Genomic DNA, 14,635 nt, shown 5'->3' on the forward strand with positions numbered 1-14,635 from the left:
AGGGTGAGATTTAGTGGCACTTGCACCAGAAGAAGGGTGGGAGTGATGTGTAGGGAGATATATTCTCCCACAGTAACCTCTCCCCCTCCATCTCCGGCTCTCCTTGTCCACCTTTCTCCTCCCCCACGTGTCTGTCCGGCTGGGTTCAGCAGAGCTGGCTGTGGGCAGCCCCTTGGCGGAGGTTGTGTGAATGGAGGATCGGCGTGGCTGACTCCTCCTCCCCTGCAAGCGCCTCTATTTGAGCTTTGCAAAGTTGAGGGCGAGCAAGCATCCGAGGTTAGGCGTGCGAGGAGGCTGTGCCCCCCTTGCACGGACAGACGGGCACACGCGCAGGCAGGCAGACAGACACACGCGGACGCACAGACACACGCACACCCCTCCCTGCTCGGCCCTGCGCTGGGAGTGGGTGCAGCCCCGAAGGCGATCCTGGAGAACAACCTTTCCCTGTCGCTGTTGCCGGCTCCCTCCGGGCTGGACCCGGGGAGCTGCGTGCCGGATCAAACCTCTCCCAAAGGGCTGAGCTCGCCAGCCTGGTGCCTGCAGCCGGAGCCGGCCTCCGGCTTGGCGGGCAGAGGCCAGGTGTCCTGGAACAAGTGCGGCCCGGGGACAGACTGGCTGCCTGGCGGCAGGCAGAAGGTCTGCGAGCAGATGGGCTCCGACGTCCGAGACCTCAACGCGCTGCTGCCCTCCGTGCCCTCTCTGCCTGGCAACAGCAACTGTACCATGCCGGTGAGCAGCGCGGCGCAGTGGGCTCCCGTCCTGGACTTCCCCCCGGGGACCTCCTACGGCTCTCTGGGGGCGCATTCCTTCATCAAGCAAGAGCCGAGCTGGAACGGGTCGGACCCGCACGAGGAGCAATACCTGAGCGCCTTCACCGTCCACTTCTCCGGTCAGTTCACGGGCACGGCCGGGGCTTGCCGCTATGGGCCCTTCGGCGCCCCGCCGCCCAGCCAGCCGCCCTCCGGCCAGGCGAGGATGTTCCCCAACGCTCCCTACCTGCCCAACTGCCTAGAGAGCCAGCAAGCAATCCGCAACCAGGGTAAGGGCAGAGCTGCCGGGCTGGGAGGGCAGTCCCCGGGGCCCCCCGCTTGGCCGGGCCGGGCCGCGCTGGATGTAAACACCGAGCTCAGCCTTTCTCCGCAGGGGCCGAGAAGGGTTAAGCGAGGCAACCCTTCCGTGTCTCCTTTCCTTCCCTGGGCGGTAGCCACTTCGCTCAGAGGGGGCTCTAGAAGCCAGGATGTGCTCGCTCTCAGCCCGCTGCTCTGCCAGGCTGGCTGGACCCCCCGGGCCTTCCACGGGTCGGAGCAGCCTCTCGCCTGCTTGTTCGGGCTGGGGATGGAGCTGGTGCTGGAGTGGATGTGGGGCTGGTGCCCCAAGACAATTCCCTCAGCAAGTCCGTTGGGGGGTGGGAAGAGGGTGTACTTCCAAACCCCATCCCGAATCCGAAAACCGCTGTCCTCACATTAGTGCTTTCAAGTCCTTTAGAGAGTTATGCACTGAGTGTCCCAGGCCATGATTTATCTTCAGCATCTCCGTGGCCGAAATCGACTGCGCTGTCGATCGCGGTGGCTGAGAAATTCTCGTGGGCTGCGCTCAGGGGGATGGATGGGTCATTCGCTGCCTGTAGCACAGGGATCACTGTCTGGTCGTTTTTCTTCCAGTGGCTGCAGTAGAAATATCTGCGGGTGCAAGGGGAGGAGGAGGAGGAAGGAAAGGGGGCGAGCTTGCGGAGAGCTTGCCCGGGGCCTTTCGGTCTGCTTCCCTCTGCTTCAGCTGCCCCAGGGCCGTCTGACCGAGGAGGGATCGGGCCGTCGCTCCTGCGGGCGGAGGGAAGCACGGCGAAGGGCCGGAGCGGAGGCCTAGGCGGTGTGTGAGCCGAGGTCGGCGAGATGGCCCCAGGCGACGTTTGCCGTGCGTAGAGGTAACGGCAGCAGTTGGGAAGTGTTTGTTCAGCTGCACGGCCGAATACGGGCCTCCTTCGGGTAGTGCATCCCGGTGCCCCCGCTCCACTGCCTTCGTCTCCCGGCCCCCCTGGCCGCTCGGCCCCGGGTACACAGCTAACGTGAGGAACCGCAGAGCGGGGCACCGGGGTCTTGCAGGCGGGACCGGCTGAGGAGATGAGCAGCAGCCCTGGCACTCCGCGACAGCGTCGGCCTCGCCAGGTTGGCGGCGGGGCGGCGGAGCCGCTGCGTACCCTGCGGGGCTCCGAGGTCCCCCCGGAAGAGGCCTGTGATCTTCCCAACACAGAGCGCGGCGGATCAGGTAGCTGTGCCGGGGAAGTCTTTAAGACATGAAATGATTTTAGATATCGTAGAGGATTTGTAATGGCTGGGCACAAATAGCGACGGTAAGGTGAGAGGAGGGTGAAGGAAATTAGCTCAGCCCTGGGTGTGTGTGAGCGGGTGGGAGAGGAAAAAAATACCTGCGACCCAGAGCCATCCTGTCGCCTGAGTTTAACCACCCCAGAGAGAAATAGAGCCTTTAACGCGCCGAAACACTGAGCCGGTGCCGGGGTTTACTTGGTCTCCGGCTCTGTGCTGGAGGCGCTCGGTCTGCGGCGCAAGGCCCCGCACACAGACCCCTTTGCGTGCCGAGAGCAGGGGCCCAGTGGCCGTACACTTATCTTCGCACCTCCCGGGCCTGGCTGGTTGGATCGAGACCCTATGAGAGCGGTGTTCGGCTTCTCCCGTGATCCGCCGGGCCTGGGGGCTCCGCTATGTTCGGGACTGCTCTCCTCATGAACAGCATTGCCACTTAGCCATAGCTATGTTCAGCGGCGACACGCAGCGAACTCCTTCGGCAAGGAGGAATTCGGCAAAGAGCGTTTGATTTCCTTTTTTGTTTGTTTTATGTGTGTGTGTGTATGGATAAAGTGTTCTTCCTTTGGATCTCCTCAAGGCTGAACTCCTGGGTTGGTTTTTTTTTAAGCCGGTTGCTCCGACCGTGGGAAAGATGCTACCTTGGCTCTGCCATGACACTTCTGCCAAGTCTGGGGTGGTGTGGGGGTTAGGGAACTAAAGCTTTGAAACCTCTGCCCAGTTTTCCTCTCCTCGTTCGCCTGTCTCTTTCATCCAGCTGGGCTCCTCCAACAACTGGACGCCTCCAGTTCTCCACCAGATGTACAACTTTCAATTATTTTCAGCACATCTTAATCAGGCTTGTCTCTGATAACGCCCTAATTAAAGAGACCTCACTATCGGCAGCTCGGTTCAGAATTCAACTTTCTTATCACATTCCTGAAGCTTTGGGTCAGGCAACACCGGAAAATGCAGCCAAAACCTCTTTCTGCTCCGAGCTGAGTTTTGAAGGTCACCGAAAGTCTGCGCCGGGCCAGAAGTAACGTGGAAAGTGTTAGTGTTTGCTGAAAGTTAAAAAAGAAGCAGAGGAAAACGGGGAAAAGGGAGTTGAAGGTTGAGGCTCTACCCTGAGGGCTAAGGGAGGAGATAAGGAGCGAGAAGCAGCTGTGGGATGGGAACCCGTGAGGTACTGGCCTGTCATCGCTGCCGCAGAGCAGCAGAACTGGGCTCCTGGGGCGAGGGGATATGGGACAAGCCAGCCCCACATCTACCCCAGCTCCGCAGCCTCAGCTCCGGCTTACATTCCTCGCGAAGGGGAATGTTTCAAAGGATTGCTTCTTCCTCCCTTTTTCCTCAACCTCCCCTTACCCCCAACCCATTGCTCCCGTCGTTGCTCCCGCGCAAGGTTAATGAAGTTCTATAATGTCTCTGGATCCAAGCTGTCTGCCCAGAGAATGAAGTGGAGAAGCAACAGTCGCACCCATTTTTGCCTCTCCACTTTATTCTCACTGCTTCTCCCTGTGATATGTATCTATCGATGTGCTGTTGCGATGCAGAGCCCAGCACCAGGCAACCAAGGGAACTGAGAGAGGAGCCTGAAAACAGCCCAGGAGTGCTTCCTCTGGACTGACAAAATCCTCCCCGGCCACAAGCCACTTCCCGACGGGCAGGGAGGGGGTGCCCGGGCTGGATAAGTGGGGTTCAGGGGGACAAGCAGTGCTGCGTTTGGTTTATTTTCCCAGCCCGGGCCAGACTTTTTGGTTTGTTGTTTTGGAAGAGTGACTCTCAGAGGAGCTCGCTCTCGGGGTAAACGCTGATGAGCCGAGAAGCCTCCGAGATAATATTACTTTGTAATTACTTTTTTAGCTGAGTTGTTTAGCCAGCTCCAAGTCATTAATGAAAGCTGGTGTCCAAGCACCTGATTTACGGTTTGGTGTCGGCTCGGGGTCAGCAGAGGTGGGTGCTTTCCGTCTAAATCTGCTCAGTGTAGGAAACGAAATAAGCTGTTTATTATTTGGGAGAGTAATTTTCGCCGAAAGGAGGAGTTTTATTTTTGCATGTAACATTCCGCCTCTTTATTGCAGACTCTTCAGAAAGCGGCTTTAAAAAAATGATTAAAGGGTAACTTCTAAATTAGAAACGGCAGAGGAGTACACTGAGCAGATGGGAACCTTCCTCTTTAATATGAGCAACAATTAATGAAAACATCCTTTTTATTACCGAAGCCGATCTGTTCTCTTTAAACACGAACGAGACTTCCGACTTTCCCCCCGTCGGAGCAGGCTGCCCGGCGAGCCTCTCTCCACGGCGGGGGGGTTCCATCGGGGTCCATGGTGGTCCCACCGGGTTTCCACCGCTCTAGCCTGGCCCGGCTCGCAGCCTTGCAAAGTGCATGTGCTGGGAGATGAACGGAGGGACACTCATTGTCGTTTTCCTCATGGTGGGCGGGCAGCAACCATGAGCATGGTGCCACAACCGAGGAGGCTTGGCGGGAGGAAGGGGGGACTGGCGGCCGAGCGACCCCAAGGCACGTCCTAACCCCTCAATGCTCGCTCCCTCGGCAGGTTACAGCACCGTGGCGTTTGACGGGACCCCCAGCTATGGCCACACGCCGTCGCACCACGCCGCCCAGTTTACAAACCACTCCTTCAAACACGAGGACCCCATCAGCCAGCAGCCCTCGCTAGGTAATGTCAGCCCCGCGGGGGCCCTGCCTGCAGGGCAATCCGGTGTCATGCCGCTGCCCCACAGCAGTGCTATCGTGGAGCTAGAGCTGCCCAGGCCCGGGGAACAGGGCCCTGCAGCCCCCTCCGCAGCGCGGGGTTGACTCTGTGCCGCTCTCTCCGCAGGGGAACAGCAATACTCGGTGCCTGCTCCTGTGTACGGCTGTCACACCCCCACCGATAGCTGCACTGGCAGCCAGGCCCTGCTCCTCCGGACCCCTTACAACAGGTACCTTGCCTTGCCTTCTCCTGCGCTGGTCGTGGTCTCCCCCCTGTGTGCCGTCCCAGCAGCTTTCTCCTTTCGGCAATGAAACAGATATGTGTTTTTCTTTCTCAAAAGAAACAAAGATTTACGAGTTAAAAACAAACAAACAAACCGACCCAAACTAAACCCCCACAAAACAAAAGAGGACACTGCGCTTTCCACCCTGAGCCATACCGTATCTCAGAGCTTTACGCGGCCTCCTGCCCACCCCGGGCCAGGTTTTGCGGGGTCCGTAGCCGCTCGGAGAGGGCACTGCGTCAAGCCCCTCGGGGCTCGGGCACTAAGCTACCGGTTAGGGGCTTTTCGCTCCGGTTCCAAGGTGCCGACTGCCTCTGGAAAGCAGGAGCCGGGCTGCCCGGCCTGTGTTTTCTCTTCATCCGAGGCGGGGTGAAACGCTCGGGATAGCCCAAACGCTGCTCCAGGGCATCTCTCACTGCCCGGGGTAGGCTCGGGCCCTGCAACTCCCCTTGGCTCACGCTGCACAGTGGGGATAGACCGCTCAGGCCACGGGATCCCTGTGCCTTCACCCACTCCACTCTGGGATTCTCCCAGCCGCTCTTCCTCCAGGCCGGGAAGATGTGAGAGCGCTCGCTGGTGAGCAGCAGCGATGGGCAGAGCGTGGTACAGGCAATTAAAAGGCAGCCGCGTCCAGGGGCTTCACCTTGCAGAGCAAGAGCCCTTCCGATGGTTCTCAGGAGCCACGGGGAATGACCTGCAGGGAGCTTATTTATTGAAAACGGGACAATAAACCCGTCGGGTTTTCCTGCGGGGAGAAAGGTGCGGCTGGAGCCTTGCTGCAGGCACGAGTGCTCCTGGCCCGCAGACGGGTCCCTTGCATGTGTAGCTTCCCGTTCTCTTCGGTCTGACATGGGGGCTGGGAGTTTCTCTCTTAGTTTTACAACGTGTTTAGTGAGCAAAGAAGTTCCCCAAAAATTATTCTTCATCTTTTTGTGAACTTGGAGCCAGTCCCATAGCTCGGAGTTGCTAAGTGACCCTCGCACACTAAACAATGTGCCTCCGTGAAGGAAGTGGCGAGCGGCTCCTCTTGTAGGCCGGTTATATCATCTCTGATTAATCAACACTGGATGTGGGACAACAAAATTCTGTCACTTCCAGAAGCTACTTTGCTAATGAACGTGAGCTGACGTCAAGGGAAGGAGGGAATGAGGTAATGAAGGAAGGAAAGAAGCCTATCCAGAGAGATTAGCTTGCCGAATAATTGGCGGGGCGAGCTCCTGCGCTGGAACGGCAGACTGCTCAGGGAAATCTATAAATACGGTTTGCAGGGGGGGCTTGGGCTGTCCGCTCCCCCGCCCAGCCGGCCCTTGCCCAGCTCCAGTGTCGGGGCTCCCGGCTGCAGCAGCACCGTGGGCGCTGTGTCCTGCGGTGTTTGTACGTTTGGCGGCGCGGGCCCCGTCCCGGCAGGTGTGATTCCGACAGGAAATGCGCTGCTTGTGCCGGGAGCTCCCTCCTCCGTGTGTCTGTCCGTCGGTGGCGTCGGAGGGGGGAAAGCACAGGCAGCATCGCCCCCGGGCCGCCGCCTCCCGCCTAGGTCCCCAGGACCTGCATCCCATCACGAACGGGCAGAGCGGCGATACCGGAACGGTTTCTGCCCCATCTTGGCCTTGGTCTGCTCCGCTCTCTGGGAGGTTTGCTACTTCCTTCGATAGCATAAGGGTTTAAGTCCTTAAATCTCACACCTGTACCGTATGGAGGGCAGCTCCCCTTACACAGAGCTTCAGCATCCAAGCCCGAGCAGAGGGTGACTCCCTTATTCCCTACCGCATACGTTCAGAAGCATCTTGAGAAACGGTGTTCCTACTACAAGTGCACTTCCTAGGAAGTGTTGTCAAGAAAGCGGATGAGTAGTTACGGTGCAGAAACGGACGCGACTCCTTAGTCACATCTCCAGCGGCATGAAAACCGACCGCCTGTCTTTATCCACATTTATATTGATTTGGCCAAACCGTTATTATTATTTTTTTTAAAGACTGTACTTATTCCGTACCCACTCTGTGAAGTTTTCTCTCGTTTTTCGCCGTTCAGGCCACATTTGCCAGCTCTGATTCGACAGCGGGTGGCTCGGTGGCCGCGTCTGAGCGGCGAGGCCGGCAGGGATGGATGGGATAGGGGTGTGCATGGCACTGTTGCGCGGGGTGCGCAGGGGATGGTGCTCATCCCCGGCGTGACGCCCATGTCCCTCCTCGCACCGGCTAAGGACGGCAGCCGTCCCCGCTCGCTTTTAGCAGTGCGGCGAGCTCGGGAACCGGAGGTGTTTGGAACCAGAGGTGTTGCCTCTTTCCGCGGCGGGATGCAACAGGCGGTGTTCGCCTTGTGCACCACCTCTCCTCGGGCAGCGCACGGGAGTTTTTTGAGTTTCCTATCCACCCCATCCTGGCCGAGGCTTGGAGTCCGCTGGCTCCCGCAGGGCCATTCCTCCCATATGCACATTTCTCTGCTGTGCCAACCCAAGGAGATGCGGGAGGGACTCATCTCTGATGTTCTTTCTTCCCCCTACCAGTCACCCTACCGCTGCAAGGGACCTCAGCGAAGCCTGCCGGCTTCCTGCCAGGGAGTAACGGGGATGAGCGACAGTGTCCTTGAGCCGGGGTAGCAGGAGGTACCCTAGGGCTAGAGAGCTTTCACTTTCCCCCATACCAGGTAAAGGAGCTCGGGAAGGGGGCAGCTTGGATGAAACGGTTAAATGATCATAATTCTTTTACTACGAAGGAGAAATATCTCCGACATCTCTCGCCTCGGCAACTACTTGCTCTCGGTTTATAGCGCAGCCCGCTCCTCTGCCAAGGAGCGCTGCGGCGGTGGTTGATAGCTGGATACGGATGACAAACCCGCGCAGATTGCAAGTGTGCATTAGATGACTAGCGTTTGTGGGACTATTAAAATGGTGAAGTGAACTTTTCTACCTCGCGCTGTTTAATGTAGTAAACATGCTCGATGTTGAAAATTTACTGTGAGTCACACTTACAAAGACTTTAAAAGTGGAGGAGTCTCGGTGCAGATTATAGCTCTTTCTGTGCAGAGGTCAAGAACTCGGTAATACTGCAATGCAGGCCAAAACAAACTCTATATGATCTACTACTGGTTTCCTTTTGAGTTCCCTTTTTGCTCAGCGTTGACTTCCTTTTATTCCACTCCAACTTACATTAATCCCCGTTGTAGAAATGTGTCTCCCCCCCGCCCCCCCTTCCTCTCGTTTCTCTTTAAAAGGATCTCTGTAATGAAAATAAGTTATTTTTAGTGTCTTCTCTGTGGCCGTTTAGAGGGCCAAGGATTCAGATTGGAATCGGGGCAGGCGGATCCCCGGGGACCCCGCTTTCCTTCTCATCATTCAAACTTCATCCAAAAACGAGATTTCGAGAGGAGCAGTTAATTCCATGAGATGATCTCACGGTACTGCCAATAACAAACCATGGCGAGGTGTAAATGGAGTCAGGGGTGTCTTGCTCTCTGTCCCGTGCTAGACATGAGATGTTTAGTTCCGATGGCCCCGGGCATGGTTTACAGCTACGGCTTGGACTATCCAGACTTTTTGAGGTGTAAACCTCGCAGGACCGTGTGCTCAGCATCTCCACAGAAAACAAATCTCTCCCATTGGCCACTGCCCGCAGCAGAGCTGGCACCGGCCCCCTCTGCATCCGGGTGGGGGGCATGGGGGTGCCACTCTGGGGACACCCAGGTGCCAGGGCACATCCCACCCGGGGCGTGCCGAAAGGCCCCAGCGCATCCCGCAGGACCTCAAGTCAAACCCCTCCTTCTCCCCAATTTGAAGAGGGCCTCTCCCGGCCCCGGCGCCAGGGGGGTCTAAGCGGGGCTGGCGTGGGGTCCGAGCCTGCCGCCTACTGCCCCGGCACTCCCTCCTCTGACTGCTGCCTCACCGCAACTGCCGCGGGAGGCCGGAGAGGGCCGAGGGCTGCGGGTCTCTCCTGCGCCCATCCGAGCCGAAGGGAAGGAGTGCGGCAGAGCAGGGTTCGGCCGCCCCGGGAGCCTCCAAAGGCTGCAGGCAGCTCAGGCTCCGCCGCTGAGGTGCCATTGGAGCTGTAGACCCAGGGGCACCTGGACAGAGCGGGCGTTAGACTGGGCGGGGGGCGGTGTGAGCCTCGGCTTCCTCTCGCTACTGGAGAGGCGCTGGTTTCGGAGCTGTGCGGTGCGGTTCGGTTCTGTTTGGACACGGTCACCCGAAGGCGGCAATGCAATACAGTGGCTGCGAGGTCGTGACAAGATGAATAAGTGTACTGCTTTATGAAAAAGCAAAGGAGGGGGGAAAGTGGATATTGTGGGGGAGGTTCTTATAAATGAACTGTCAAGCGAAAGAAAGTTAAAGGGAAATCTCCTGCTGTAAATGCATCGGGCGGGCACTTCTAATAAAAATCAGGGTCCTGGAGGAATTAATTACAGCAGCATTACAGGAAGAATTCGTGGAATTGCAAAACGTGGTTGGCACAGACCAGCACGGGCTGCTATTGCGAATGGGGAAACTGCAGGAGAGTTGAACAATTCCTGGGCTGATATGCGGGACATTGTAGTAGCATAATAGCACTTCAGGCACACGGATGAATAATAGCGTCCAGTGATACTGACAAATGATATTGTGCATACTTCGAGATTGAAGTCACTTAATTTGTTTTTATATGCAAAAGCTTCCCACTGGATTCTGACTTTTTTAGGTCGCTTCTACCTGCCACGAATTAAAAAAAAAAATATAAGGGGGAAGAAATACCTTTCTCTACTACCAGAGTGACAGAAAGTCGCCACGTAAGGCCAGCGAGGGGAGATGTCATTAATCAGCCTACGGGGAGACCTGCACAGGCCGCGGGCGGCCGTTCCGGGAGCGCTCCTGGAGCCCGCCGCGGGCAGGGCGCGGAGCAGGGTCCCCCGAGCCGCGGCCACGGCCCCTGCTCGGCACCGGGGGGTCCGCTGGGCTCCGGCTGCCCGCGTTTGGAACGAGCCCGCTCCAGCGGCGAGCTCCGCTTATCGCCCAGCCACTCCATTTTTCTTTGGCTTGTCAAGCCCCTCTGTGTAGCAGCATCCATCAGGAGTCACGATAGCTGTTCCGCTCCATTAGCCGCATGGTCTCTCACCCTCCCGCTTACACCCGCTAACGGAGCTGCCCCTTTCGAAAAGATAACCCACGCCGGGAGCCCGCCGGGCCGCCCGTAGTCGTTTCATTCATTTCAATATGTCAATATCGGATACGGCTTTTCTGCAAGGAAAGTTTGTATGTCTCCACTCCCATCTGTTTCCAAATCAACAGGCTTGCTGATCCAAAGAGGCTTCCCGAGCCACAGCCATTCTTTTTTTCTCAGTTTCCTTTTATTTTATTTTTTAAATTTGCAATACATCGATAAAATGAATTATATAAAATATATTAATTTTCTGCTATTATGTATTGAAAACCAATAACAAAATGTTACTGTCTTGACAAAGTGGTTTTTATCTGATCGCTATGACGTTAGTTCTGATTTTGCGTATTTTCACAACAGTGACAATTTGTACCAAATGACCTCACAGCTTGAGTGCATGACATGGAATCAGATGAATTTGGGATCTACGCTGAAGGGGTAAGGTGCTCATTTCCTTTTTAATCTCTTGCCCTTGCATAGCTGTGTTGCTGAGCTAACTCCACCTTTTATTTCACGACTTGGATCTGGTCACTAGTCCGAAAAGCTACAAACAGTCCCGACAGTGGTGCATTCCCTGGCCAGAGTGACTGCGGTTTTCATAGACGGGAAGTGGGGCGGTGGGGTGCTGCCTGGTTCAGGGTTACGAAGTGAAGCCATAGGTACGAGCGAGCCATCTTGCTCTGCCACGGGGCTCCACCGAGGGCCGGTCCCTGAGGCCAGTCCCGGCTGGACAGCAGCGGCCCCTCCGTGCTCTCCTCGTCGAGTTGTCGCCTATTCCTACTATCCCTCTTCCCTTTCCCTCCCTTCGCCAGGCCCTGCGTCCTGTGTCCCGGCCCTGCCGCCTCCCAGCTTCCTTCCTCCAGGCCATTGTCGCCCTCCCACCTGCCGGGAAGAGGCTCCGGCCCGCCTCCCCCGCGGGGTTTCCTGCCGCTGGGCGGGCAGGAAAGGCCCCGAGGCGCCGCGGGGCCCCGCCGGGGTGGCGGCCGCGGGGCGGGGGGGAACCGTGCTGCCCCAGCCTACAGCTGCCCCGGCGCTGGGGCCTTGGCGGGCTCCTGGGGAAGACAGGGAAGGGGTCAGCAGGGTGTCAAAGAGCTCTCGGGCCGGGGCTGGGGCAGCTTCCCTGTATCCGGTGCCTCCAGTAATCCTGGCACTAGGGGGGCGCGCGAGAGGACCGAGCTGGTCTGGTGCGCTACCGTATCTTCACCTTGTTTCACCTACCATGAACAAAAGCCACCTTTTGTCCTTAGCCAAGGTAAAGCCAAAGACTGCCTGCTGTGCTCCGAGTAGGTAATTGGCCGTGAGCCCCCTCTACCAAAGGCAGGTGTCACCAACTTGCTGTGAGATCTTCTCAGTGTCTAAGTGCGGGCAGCCTTAAGTGTACAACAGGAGAGGTCTAGAAAAGCCCATACAGACCTATGCTTTCATGCAGTTATCCATAAACGTGGAAAGCTGCTTCAAGATGGACTTGGTGTACTATGCTGTAGTGTGATAAAGGAAAAAATATTACGGGTTTGCTTGTAGTTCATTCACAAATGGTGTTTGAAGGTTAGAGGGAGAAGATAGTAGCATATTAAGCTATCTATATTGGAAGGAATGGGAGAATTAAGTCTAAAGAGCTCTCGCAAGGAGCTCTCTGGTCAGAGAAGATCCCCAAGTCCTTCAGCTGTGTACAGTTCAGTGTCTTTCCTGCCAATCCTCTCTTTTTAAAGATTATTTCCTACTTTATTTTTTCCAAAAGCATTTTTGATTTCCTTTTTTAAGCTGTACCCTTTAAAGATCAGTCATTACAATATTAGACACTGTTTTGTCTCTTCTGAAGAAAATGTCCTGCAGAATGGAGAAACATATCAACCTTGACTGAGGTCCAAGTTATTAGGGCAAGGAAGACATTATTCTTTAGGGAACTCAGTGAAAAAAAAATAAAGACACAATAGAAATATTAAAGGAGTACTGAACAAAATAAATGACTGCTTACTTGTCCAGAAGTCAGAATGTTAGCAGTGTAAAGTATGTGACCTAGGATGCATGAAAGCGGAGGGGGGAGAAATCAAGATGAATGATCTATGGTAAAGAAAAGCTGAAAGTTTTGGTATAGGCCAAGATTGTAGAATCTGTGGAAAATCAGTGCTAGACATAGCCTCATCACTAGTAATATGAGCCAAAATAGTTATCTGTCTTTTCTGGCTGAGAGTTACAACGCACAGTACCTCCAATCTCAGTTGCCATGGACATAAGGTATTCTTCCCAAGATTTACATCTTTAAAATATATGAACTGTTCATAAGTGATTCCCAGGCGTTTTGTATTTCAGATGCTTTTCTCAATCTTGTAGTTGTAATTTAAGAATTTTGGAATCGATCTTTCTGTTGAAATATGGAGCTTCTAGATTGCATCCAACGATGACAGTCCTTGTTTAGCTCCTTGCCTTGGGTTCTCCCCAGCACTTCTTCCTGGCCTCGTTAAGACTTTTGCACATCATAAGAAGGTTGAAAACATTACCAGGAGTTTCTGCAAATCGCCAGAGAACTCTAGAATTACATAAAACTTCTGGGTCATACACTTTACACTTGTTACCAGACCAGCTCAGCAGCTTGCTTACTGTGTTCCTCTTCAATATACTGGAATGAAGCTGTTGCCACCCATTTCAGGTAGTTAGCTAGCGGCTTCTGTGCCTGAGTTATCTAGAAATTTGTCTGGTTTTTAGCTGTTTACATTCTTGCCAGTGTTTGCCTCATCTCCTCACTCCAGATTATAAATTTGGAATTTGGCAAGGAATACTGTCAGATGGCCAAAGTTGTGTCCTTCTCAGGTACTGTGAAGGTCATTCCCACTGAGCTGCAAGCTTCTGAACAGTCCTGTTTATGTATGTTCAGAAGCAAGAGTCTGGCACCTAACCTGTCGAATGAATTTATCTGCTCAGAGCCTGCTTTAGCCCATAGCTTTAGGGCTTTAGAAGACTGTTCATCCTGATTGTTTTTCCCTCTAGGGATATTTTAATGTTTAAACATCTAGGAATGTTTTACTATTTCTTCACCTTGGTGAGTTTTAGTCTTTGAGTGCTTTCAGCAGGTGTAAGCATAAGAAAGTGCAGAAGGCATGGCTGGAGTGACAGAGGTGGGAAGTAAAAGGTATGGAGTAGAGCGCCTGGCCAGCCACTGCTAAGTGGTGGAGAGAGACACCTAAGGTGATTAGAGGTGTCTCCTGGCAGAGTACCTCAGCGTGATAGACTGGCAGGAGAGAGGGAGAGAGGTGTAAATGTGGAAGAAGATAGAAGAGGCTGCAGCCATGGATTCTAGAGGTTTCTATGTGCTGGCAAACCAGCATGAGGGCTGATGGCCCAAACTGAGCTCCTCTCTGTGAGGAGTTGTCCCTGGAGAAGAAAACCCACCACTGCTACCATGTAGTCCAAATGACTTGAATCTGTGTTGTAGACTGTCACTTAGGTTCTGAATGCCAAAGGCTGAGCTCAAGTTATGCTTGTAACTCGTGTGAGGGAAGAAGAGTTCTGTGTGAGCTACTGTGTTGGTTACATGTCTGTTTGTCCAGGGACTTCTCTGCCGTCTTCTAAACTTGGGGTAGATGAGGGAGAGCTGGCTTCTCTGCCAGAGCTGTCACACAAACTGGCAGCTTTAAGGATCTGAAAAGAAAGTGTCATGGTTATGGCAGTGAACATCACCATGGGATTAGATTTTATCTCTGCAGACTGTTTGAGGTTTGTTCCTTATTCTGTGGTATTTTGTTTGGAGCAGCTGAGATCAGATTTATACTATGGCAGGGAAGTTACTGGATCCTTTGCTTATTACCCCAAGAACTCAGGTCCCAGACATCTCAAAATGGATGTTCCACATTGGTGGACACCTTTCCGTCCTTAATATTTTGGTGTTGCTTTCTTATTTGTTCAATGTGGAAAATACTGCTTCCCTTCACAGTGGTGCTGTCGAGGTAGACCTCAGGACTATAAAACCCTCCTTGATATTTCAAGAGCTCTTTATAAAAGTGACATGGAACAAAACTTAGACCAAGAAGTAAATGATATGGAACGGTAGACAAGAAGCACAGTCACATACCCAGCAGCAAGACGTAGCAGAAATATTGCCTAGTGGTCTCTTTAGCTGCTCAAGTAAAAAGGTTCAATCCGTACTTCCAACAGTCAAACAGTCATTTAAAATCGAGTATCTAGCCAGACAAATTTTATTTGTTCTTTCCCCCC

At 54.4% G+C, this 14,635-nt stretch overlaps 1 protein-coding gene across 2 annotated transcripts in view; it reads left to right on the forward strand.

The window, feature by feature from the left end:
* The first annotated feature begins 305 nt into the window (after positions 1–305).
* Positions 306–14,635, forward strand: part of WT1 (WT1 transcription factor) — a 32,605-nt gene continuing 18,275 nt past the window's right edge. The window contains exons 1-4 of one of the 2 annotated variants that reach the window (XM_005150599.3): positions 306–1,039; positions 4,862–4,984; positions 5,147–5,249; positions 10,787–10,864. In XM_005150599.3, coding sequence (XP_005150656.1) covers positions 649–1,039; positions 4,862–4,984; positions 5,147–5,249; positions 10,787–10,864 — 695 coding nt within the window. In that variant the 5' untranslated portion in view covers positions 306–648. The remainder of the gene's footprint in view (positions 1,040–4,861; positions 4,985–5,146; positions 5,250–10,786; positions 10,865–14,635) is intronic. The other variant, XM_005150600.2, reaches the window with a different exon arrangement.

Source organism: Melopsittacus undulatus, chromosome 8 (assembly GCF_012275295.1).
Source record: "Melopsittacus undulatus isolate bMelUnd1 chromosome 8, bMelUnd1.mat.Z, whole genome shotgun sequence".
NCBI lineage: Eukaryota > Metazoa > Chordata > Aves > Psittaciformes > Psittaculidae > Melopsittacus > Melopsittacus undulatus.